Source organism: Pseudophryne corroboree, chromosome 8 (assembly GCF_028390025.1).
Source record: "Pseudophryne corroboree isolate aPseCor3 chromosome 8, aPseCor3.hap2, whole genome shotgun sequence".
NCBI classification, from domain to species: domain Eukaryota; kingdom Metazoa; phylum Chordata; class Amphibia; order Anura; family Myobatrachidae; genus Pseudophryne; species Pseudophryne corroboree.
In genome coordinates, this window is record NC_086451.1 from 23,133,996 (window position 1) to 23,144,573 (window position 10,578).

Genomic DNA, 10,578 nt, shown 5'->3' on the forward strand with positions numbered 1-10,578 from the left:
CGGCGGCCGGGGCTCCCTGCGACCAGCATACCGTTGCCGGGATCCCGACCACCGGCATACCGACAGTTTGGCGAGCGCAAATGAGCCCCTTACGGGCACGGTAGCGCACTAAGCATGCCACGCTATTTATTCTCCCTCCAGGGGGGTCGTGAACCCCCAAGAGGAAGAAAAAGTGTAGGTATGCCGGCTGTTGGGATTCCGGTGCCGGTATACTGTGCGCCGGGATCCCGACAGCCGGCAAACTGAAGACCACCCCATTTAACGGGCTGCAGTCATGGGCAATGCTCATTCTGGGCCTGGATGCACTGCCAGTGGCGGATGCAGTGGAGCGACTTTTTCTGCGCATTTGTTGGTGTCGCACTGCCCATGCATCCAGATAACGGTCTTAATTCAGCAAGGGTTATAGTTGTGTGAAAGCTCACTAGCATGCAGGGGGGGTCGGACGCATGAAATGCATGGTACCGGTAGCCCCCTAGCTGCGAAAGCAGACGGCTATCTGTAACCTTTTGGATAGCAGCGGCAGCATGTGACGTAACGCAACTGCCGCAGCCCGCCCCGTAAGTCATCTGGACACGCCTGCGTTGTCTGTACAGCGCCCCCCCCCCAACGCTGCCCCAGAAACGCGACGCCCCCTCTCGCTCCGAGAACGCCTCTACCTGTCAATCAGGCCGAGGCGTTCGCCTATGTGAGATGCCCTCCCATGTCAGTGTGTGCGCACGCACAGTGCGGCTTCTGCGCGTGCGCACACTGTAAGGGGGCTTCAGCATGCGAGCGCATCGCAGATGCGTTCCATGCTGAGTCGGGCCCAACGTGCGCAGTCAGGTTTGCACGGTCTGAGAAATGTAGTGGGAGTTCCGGAGTAGTGACAGGGAGGTGGCTTATTGCACGCACAGAAAAGCTCCGTCTTGTGGCGCATCACTGAAAGCGATTGCGTACGTTTAACCGCTCACACAGAATCAGCCCCATTTTGTTCTATTTAGCTACAGATTGAATCTTAGTCGTATTTCAATTTTCTAACCAATTACTCACTTCTCCATTAACGTTACTAAATAAGCTTGCCTGATATTTACCTTCCTAGTGTCCTATTCCAGGTTCACCTGTGCGAGGTGGAGGGACTGGAGGACTTCCTGGAAATGTCCGCGCAGGGGTGCGGTAACCAGCCCGTCCTGGTGGCGGTCAAGATGCTGAGATCTAACGTCACCAAAACCGCCAGGTGCGTGATTTATGCTTTCTGAATAATCAGCTGTGTCCTGTGTCTTTGTACAACTGCAAGTGGACCCACTGCTAAAGGTTGTGTCAACTGTAAAAACTATATAAACTGCACCCGCTTCATCTGAGTCTGCAGCCTCCATATTCACCACTCCTCTTCCTGTCACCCCTAGGAATGACTTCCTGAAAGAGATTAAGATCATCTCCAGACTCAAGCATCCGAACATCATCCGCTTGTTGGGCGTCTGTATCCAGGACGACCCACTTTGTATGATAACAGAATACATGGAAAATGGGGACCTCAACCAGTTCCTTTCCCAGAGAGAGATCCGCAGCCAGTTCACCACTGCCAACAACATCCCGTCTGTCAGGTGAGCCCATAGTTCTAAGTCCCGGGGTATGGACTCATTGGGGGTCATTCCGAGTTGATCGCTAGCTGCTTTCGTTCGATGTGCAGCGATGGAGCAAAAATACAGCACTTCTGCGCATGCGGCGCAATGTGCATGCGCGACGTACTAATACAACGAACGATGTCGTTTCACACAAGGTCTAGCGAAGCTTTTCAGTCGCACTGCTGACCGCAGAGCGATTGACATGAAGTGGGCATTTTTGGGTGTCAAATGACCGTTTTCAGGGAGTGTTCGAAAAAATGCAGGCGTGCCAGGAAAAAAGCAGGCGTGGCTGGGCGAACGCAGGGCGTGTTTCTGACATCAAAACAGGAACTGAACAGTCTGAAGTGATTGCAAGCGCTGAGTAGGTATTGAGCTACTCTAAAATTGCACAAAATAATTATCCCGCCGATCAGCGATCCTTTCGTTCGCACCTCTGCTAAGCTAAAATACATCCCCAGTGGGCGGCGGCATAGCGTTTGCACGGCTGCTAAAAACTGCTAGCGAGCGAACAACTCGGAATGTCCACCATTGTTCTTGGATGGCATTAATGAACTCATATCTTTCCCAATCATCGGTAATGAGTGTGAGATTTATATATTTTGTTTGTCTAGGCAAGAGCTACTATGCTTAAAATATAGTGAAGAAAATGCTAATATTGCCTCTAAACAAAATACCTTTGTACTACTACCTGTATCCCATTGCCCCCATGTTATTGGTTTTATGCATTTCATAGTCCCATTACATCCTGATGTAAATGTATGTTTGTTGACTTTCTGGATGGAACCAGATAACGTTGAATGATGTGGGCACGGGGGTTCGGCACCCTAGGACAGGTGCCAGGTCGGGGAACCACCAATCTCATTGGGTGTCTGAAGACTGACGTGTCCTCCCATGATCTTACTAAGGTCTGATGTCGCTATTGCTCTCTGTTATCTCTTCACGCAGCCTGCACAACCTCTTGTACATGAGCACTCAGATTGCCTCCGGGATGAAGTATTTGGCCTCGCTGAACTTTGTACACAGAGACCTGGCGACGCGCAACTGCCTAATGGGGAACAACCACACTATTAAAATAGCAGATTTCGGTATGAGCCGGAATTTATACAGTGGAGACTATTACCGTATCCAGGGCCGAGCGGTGCTGCCTATCCGCTGGATGGCCTGGGAGAGTATTCTCTTAGTAAGTTCCTGATGAAGGTTCCTAAGCTGCGTCACATGCTGACTGTACTGCCGCCTGTTGCCTTTCCGCCATGTACTAACCCCAGCTCTGTACCTGCAGGGAAAGTTCACCACATCCAGCGACGTCTGGGCGTTTGGCGTTACCTTGTGGGAGATGTTCACGCTGTGTAAAGAACAACCCTACAGTGTTCTATCAGATGAGCAGGTCATTGAGAATACGGGGGAGTTCTTCCGGGACCAAGGGCGACAGGTAAGGACCTCGACCAAGTGCCAGCGGCCCATAGCCAGAGGCCCATATCACTTATAGAATTATAAAGGCTGACAATAAACTACCGTATATACTCGAGTATAAGTCGACCCGTATATAAGCCGAGGCACCTAATTTTACCCCAAAAACCTGGGAAAACTTATTCACTCGAGTATAAGCCTAGGGTGGGAAATGCAGCTCTAGCCGTACACAGCCCTCAGTGACAGATATGCCCTCATACTGCCAGATATGCCCCACAGTGCCAGATATGCCCCACAGTGCCAGATATGCCCCACAGTGCCTGATATGCCCCACAGTGCCTGATGTGCCTGATATGCCCCACAGTGCCTGATATGCCCCACAGTGCCAGATGTGCCTGATATGCCCCACAGTGCCAGATATGCCCCACAGTGCCAGATATGCCCCACAGTGCCAGATATGCCCCACAGTGCCTGATATGCCCCACAGTGCCAGATGTGCCTGATATGCCCCACAGTGCTAGATACTTACCCTCCGTCGCTCCCGCGCTGTCTTCTGAATGAGGGACACAGAGAGCGCAGCGCGCGGCTCTCCTGTGTCCCTCCTGCATCTCGGGCGGCAGCGGCGTGTGTTAAAGGAAGTGCCGGTTCGTGCACTTCCTTTAACACTCAGACGCCGCTGCTGCTGGAGATGCGTGGCTCTCCTGTGTCCCTCAACGCTGACTCGATTATAAGCCGAGGTGGCTTTTTCAGCACAAAAAAACGTGCTGAAAAAGTCGGCTTATAATAGAGTATCTACGGTAAGTAAATTATGCTTTTTTAAACTACAGTATATAATTTCAACATGACAGTTCAAGCTGGATCCGGTCTGAAGATCGACAATGTTTAGGTCGACAGTCACTAGGTCGACATGGATGGAATGTCGACAGGGTTTCTAGGTCGACATGTGCTAGGTCGACAGGTCTAAAGGTCGACATGAGTTTTTCACATTTTTTTTTTCATACTTATCAATCCACGTGGACTACGATTGGAACGGTAAAGTGTGCCGAGCGAAGCGAAGGCACCGTTCGCTCGCCATGCAAGGGGACGCGGTGCACTAATTTGGGATCCCGGTCACTCTACAAAGAAAACGACACACAAAAAAATTAAAAATCCTCATGTCAACCTTTAGACCTGTCGACCTAGCACATGTCGACCTAGAAGCCCTATCGACCTTCCATCCATGTCGACCTAGTGACTGTCGACCTATAGGGGTCGACCTAAACATTGTCGACCTAGACACTGTCGATTTGATGAACCACACCCGTTCCAGCACAGATAAGTATTGTCAGGAATAGAAGAGTTCTGCAAAACAACCCAGTGTCAAATTATAGAATTAGCAATAAGAGTTAGGTTAATGTGTCCATAAATATGTAAAAGTATAAAAATGTTGTGAGGAAATGGCAATACAATTTATGACTGACCATGTGGCCCTCTGGTGGCTGGTCATTATTATGCAGTCATGATGGTGGGCCTATTCCTAAGTGAAGTCCTGGAACTGTAGTCCCATCTGCCCGATTGTTACTCTGGCCCTGGGGTCAGGTCAGGGTTTGAAGACTCTCTATATATATAATCTACTGTATGTTATTTCCGCTTTGTGTTCCTTGTAGATCTATCTCTCCCAGACGCCTCTCTGCCCCAGTCCCATCTTTGACCTGATGATGAAATGTTGGAGCAGGGACATAAGCGACCGGCCCACCTTCGAGACCATCCACCATTTCCTGATAGAGCAACTGGATTCCATTGTGTAACCTGTAACAGAACAGTCCGAACAACACGTAACCTGAAGAAGCAGGTTCTTGCTGTTTCCAACTCATCTGGAGCTACTGTATACTGGACATGACCTTAGTTTTCTAGATGTAGACATAGAAGGACCAAGAGACGATGTTCTCCTGTGGCGCTGGTAGACTTCCCGGAGCCCCACCAGACATCTCGGCCCGCTAAAGGGTCCCAGCCCCCTGCAGTTGACACAGCTGACCCGGGGGTGAAGATGCAAGGTTGCACCTCCCTAGAAGGGGAGAAACCAGCTGGGATCGAGGACTGGAAAAAAAAAAAAAAGATGTGAGACGTAGGACAGTTTTCCACTAAAATGTGCCACTGTATTCTATGTGTATATACGTGTACACGCGTGTACGGGCTGTGTGCTTCCATGTCTCATGTGATCTTATTGCCAATACACAGATCCAGAACAATCACATATAATATCCATTTAGCCATATCACCTTTAGGCTGAACTGTTCGTACATAAAGATAATAGTTGGAAGTCACTAATATGTGATGGGACGCATGTGCCGTAATCGCAACCGGTGGTTATTGGCTCCCCCAATAATCGCAGCCGGTGGTTATTGGCACCTCCCTAGAATGCCACCATCTGAAGTTTATCCATTCATGAACATGGGACAATTAGGAAAAAAAGATAATAAGTTAACAATTAGGAACAGATATTAACTGCACAGCCACAACATAAATCTATTAACAGCACTCTATTCCCATAATTTTATTTCCCCTTTGTGTTTTTCTATTGTAAATAAGACTTTATATTACTTCTATACTTGTGTAATTAAGTTTCTGGCAGATTCACTAGTCTGCAATTGTTTATGTCCCTGTCCCACAGTCCCCTTCTCTCCCCCCCTAGAGCCCTGCTGTCAGTCTTATCCAATGTTCCTGTCCTCCCACAGTACTGTTAGCTATGGGGGTGGGCTAGTCGCTGGTGAGGGTCTGGCGGCCAGCCACCGGCCGTTACAGATCTCTAAGTGTTATCAAAACTGTACAAAGAGATAACACAAACCCGTATCTACTGTACTAACGGATGTTCTGTATACTAGGCAATAATAAAGGGAATTTTTGGAGGTTAGAGTGCCTTGAAACCTGGCTTTAGCATACCACTGTTGTCCCGAAGGACTGTATTTGCTGTACTTGTACAGATGTGGTAACAAATGACTAACGCTTACTTTTAACCTGGTGCAAACAGCGCAAATGCAGTTAAATTGATAGCAACCAATAAAATATTAGCTTTCATAAGTCTAACCTGCACTAGACTGACCCCTGACAAAGCTGCTATCTTATTGGTGGCTGGTTGTTGTAGCATATATGTGCTTTTTTTACACCATGTAAATACATTACACTTTAAATAGTTATTATTAAATGAATATTTTTTATTTTGTTTATGTCTTTTCTTAGTTTTCTAGTTAGTACGGTGAAATAATGTGTTTTATGTAGACATGTGAAAGACTGCAAGTTTTCTTCTTACAAACCGTGCGTTGCTAGTTTTTGAGCAACCTTGTAGGATGGGACGGCTGGGTAAAATAGGCGCTGCGCATAAGTCTCCGAGATGAGAGTGAATCAAAACTTTTTTTTTCTACATGACAGATCTAAAATGTAAAATATTTTTTTTATTGTCTGGCAATCATAGTTACTACTGTAGATGTCTGCATTCCGCTGCAATATATTATAGGGGGTTGTACACTTACAGACATCGCCTTGTAATAAAACATATCCCACCCGAGGAGCCCAATATTAGCTGAGAGAAGGGTTCTGCCCAATTGCCTGCAATAAACTCTCCATAACCCTGAAACAGAACTAGGCCATGCAGTAGCAAAAGCTGCGTCTCTTAGCTCCATGCAGCCGCCGCGTTTCCAGGAAGGTGGGCTTTCACATTCGCTATACAAGGGGGTCAGGGAGTTTCAATTAAATGGGCGACATCTTTAAGTAATTGCATTGTAACCCTTATATGTCATCTCCCAATGGTATCCTTTTAGTAGGAAAGTCCTGCATTTTCTGCACATAAAAGGGGAGTGGTCTGCTGGATTTTGAGTGTGGTTACTTAAATCGGGGGCTTGGCTAGTTTGGCCAGAGCATGCACCTGGAAGATCATGATCAGCAAAGTCAGTCTCCGCCCTCTTATTTATTTTGTAACATTTTCATCTTACATCTGTTATTAAATAATACCACATAATCCCATTATATACGCGGTGCCTTGCTGAGTCATATTGTGTAAAGATAAAGCATTGGCTTGCTCAAGACCTACTGGAATTTTAGGGGGTCATTCCGAGTTGTTCGCTCGCAATCTGATTTTTGCAGATTTGCTCACGCTAAGCCGCCGCCTACTGGGAGTGAATCTTAGCTTCTTAAAATTGCGAACGATGTATTCGCAATATTGCGATTACACACCTCGTAGCAGTTTCTGAGTAGCTCCAGACTTACTCGGCATCTGCGATCAGTTCAGTGCTTGTCGTTCCTGGTTTGACGTCACAAACACACCCAGCGTTCGCCCAGACACTCCCCCGTTTCTCCAGCCACTCCTGCGTTTTTTCCGGAAACGGTAGCGTTTTTTCCCACACGCCCATAAAACGGCCTGTTTCCGCCCAGTAACACCCACTTCCTGTCAATCACATTACGATCGCCAGAACGATGAAAAAGCCGTGAGTAAAATTCCTAACTGCATAGCAAATTTACTTGGCGCAGTCGCAGTGCGAACATTGCGCATGCGCACTAAGCGGAAAATCGCTGCGATGCGAAGATTTTTACCGAGCGAACAACTCGGAATGACCCCCTTAGTTCAGAACATTAGGTTTCCCCAGCTTCAAGCTCTCTGCTCTCCTTTTCAGCCAGGCCTTTATATCATCATGCAGAATTGCTGACTTTTGTATCATGGGATGCAGCCACAACCTGCTGTCTGGTTTACTACTGTATCCAAAGCAGAGAGCAAATCATCTTGTCTAATGACATAACATAATCTTCTGCCCATATTTTGGCAGCCGTGGAGTTTAGCCAAAAAATAGGTAGAGTTTCACCCCAAATTGTCTATTTCTTGGCAGGCGGTAGTGTTAGGGGGGCTTTATTACGGGGTCTCAGATGACACTGTAATAAAATGTCTGCAGGCACAGAAATTCTCTTTAAAGTAAATGCTTACGTCAAGATGTATCAAACTTTGGAGAGAGATACGCCGGAGAGAGATAAAGTACCAGCCAATCAGCTCCTGCCATGTTACAGCCTGTGTTTGAAAAATGACAGGAGTTGGTTGGCTGGTAATTTATCTCACTCCACTTTATCACTCTCCAAGGTTTGATCCATATCACCCTTAGGGAAACGGGTGTTGTTGAGCAAATAAGCTGCAAATATTCAATGATAACTGGGCCCCTGAGGAAGAAGTCAGAAAATACCAGTGTATGTCCCTGGATAGCAAGCGTGATGTGATCTGCAGAGTATATCCATGGTAATCTGTCAAAGTGGGTAGTTATAACGGGACAATGTTCTGCAGATCTCTCGAAAGCTTAATGATGCCATCTGCAATTTCTCATGAACATTGTACAACCTAGAGGATGGCTGCCTACACCAAGCCTCATTCATGAGGTGTAAAGAGGCTGAGGATAGAGCAAAACCCACTCTGGTAATGTCAAATGCCCCTACTTGGTCTGGTGAACCCCATCTCTGCCAGAGCATGCTGGTTTGTGGCTGTTTTCTGAGGCTGATAAGAGCTGTGCGGGGTGTGTGCGCTGCCAGTGAGGTACAGAGAGGGTGCACCGTTGTCACTAGCTTTGTGCGCTGCCAGTGAGGTACAGAGAGGGCGCACCGTTGTCACTAGCTTTGTGCGCTGCCGGTGAAGTACAGAGAGGGTGCACCGTTGTCACTAGCTTTGTGCGCTGCCGGTGAGGTACAGAGAGGACGCACCATTGCCACTAGCTTTGTGCACTGCCGGTGTGGTGCAGAGAGGGTGCACCATTGCCACTAGCCTTGTGCGCTGCCGGTGAGGTACAGAGAGGACGCACCATTGTCACTAGCTTTGTGCACTGCCGGTGAGGTGCAGAGAGGGTGCACCATTGCCACTAGCCTTGTGCGCTGGCAGTGAGGTACAGAGAGGACGCACCATTGTCACTAGCTTTGTGCACTGCCGGTGAGGTGCAGAGAGGACGTACCGTTGTCACTAGCTTTGTGCGCTGCCGATGAGGTGCAGAGAGGGTGCACCATTGCCACTAGCCTTGTGCGCTGCTGGTGAGGTGCAGAGAGGGCGCACCGTGCACTGAGGTGCAGAGAGGACGCACCATTGTCACTAGCTTTGTGCACTGCCGGTGAGGTGCAGAGAGGGTGGACCGTTGTCACTAGCTTTGTGCGCTGCCGATGAGGTGCAGAGAGGGCGCACCGTTGTCACTAGCTTTGTGTGCTGCCGGTGAGGTGCAGAGGGGGGCGCACCATTGTCACTAGCTTTGTGCGCTGCTGGTGAGGTACAGAGAGGGTGCGCCGTTGTCACTAGCTTTGTGCACTGCCGGTAAGGTACAAATAGGGCGCACCGTTGCCACTAGTTTTGTGCTCTGCAGGTGAGGTACAGAATGGGTGCACTGTTGCCACTAGCTTTGTGCGCTGCTGGTGAGGTATGGAGAGGGTGCAACGTTGTCACTAGCCTTGTGCACTGCCGGTGAGGTACAGAGTGGGTGCACTGTTGCTACTAATTTTTTGCTCTGCCGGTAAGGTATAGAGAGGGCGCACCGTTGTCACTAGCTTTGTTCGCTGCTAGTGAGGTATATAGAGGGTGCACTGTTGCCACTAGCTTTGCGTGCTGCCGGTGAGGTAGGGAGAAGTCACACTTTTGTCACTAGCCTTGTGCGCTGCCAGTGAGGTGCAGAGAGAGCGCACCGTTGCCATTAGCTTTGTGCGCTGCCGGTGAGCTGCAGAAAGGGCGTACCATTGTCACTAGCTTTGTGCGCTGCCGGAGAGGTGCAGAGAGGACGCACCGTTGTCACTAGTTTTACAAAACACAACAAATATGTTTTACTTTGCATATTTTTGCAATGCTCGATCCAGTGAAAACCCATGCTCACTTCTCCCTGGTTACAGTGCTTGTGTCTTCTCACTTTTATTGTTGATTTAAATGCTTTTATTTTCCTCCCACACTGGATTCTTATTTGTTATTGTCTTACACATGAATGTTATAAGGTCATTTAAATGGTAAAAAAATAAATATAATATGTTATGAGCTGGAAAAGTGGTGGGTGGGAGGGCAGGGTCTGTGTGTTGTTATACTGTACTACTGTCACTCTGTAGATAATCTGTATTTACCTGTAGCCAGACTGGACTGAAGTGCAATGAAATCTGTATTGCCAAATAAATGAGCCTGATCTGTGGACATCCGGGTCTTGGTCTTTGTCTTTTTGCTCATCTCACTGATCTCTGCCTACCTGTGAAACTATCATATGTTGCCAATCAGCCGGGTGGTTGGCATATCTACTGGTACTTCTCTCATGTCAGTGGTGCATGGATGCCGCCATCTTGATTTCTATCAGCTGACACTCTGTTCTTCAGTTGCAAGCTACTGTGAGATCAGCTGACTATAGCAGCCTATCAGAGGGCAAACTATTTAAGGCTTCTCTGGAGTACAGGCCAGTGCCAGAACAACTTCACTCCTGTGACCTGCTACTGGCTCCCAGCCACTACTGCTTGGCAGGGCCGTTTCTAGACAATTTGGCTCCCAGTGCGAGATTTAAAAATGCCCCCCCCCCTCCCCTCCATATAGCCGTAAAAAGAAAAAGCAGGCGCGCGC

The 10,578-nt window shown here is 48.3% G+C and overlaps 1 protein-coding gene across 1 annotated transcript in view; it reads left to right on the forward strand.

The window, feature by feature from the left end:
* LOC134948212 (discoidin domain-containing receptor 2-like) overlaps positions 1-10,164 on the forward strand; it is a 241,476-nt gene extending 231,312 nt beyond the window's left edge. The window contains exons 14-18 of the mRNA XM_063936059.1: positions 1,092-1,213; positions 1,383-1,580; positions 2,547-2,781; positions 2,881-3,030; positions 4,655-10,164. Coding sequence (XP_063792129.1) covers positions 1,092-1,213; positions 1,383-1,580; positions 2,547-2,781; positions 2,881-3,030; positions 4,655-4,795 — 846 coding nt within the window. The 3' untranslated portion in view covers positions 4,796-10,164. The remainder of the gene's footprint in view (positions 1-1,091; positions 1,214-1,382; positions 1,581-2,546; positions 2,782-2,880; positions 3,031-4,654) is intronic.
* Positions 10,165-10,578: the final 414 nt, after the last annotated feature.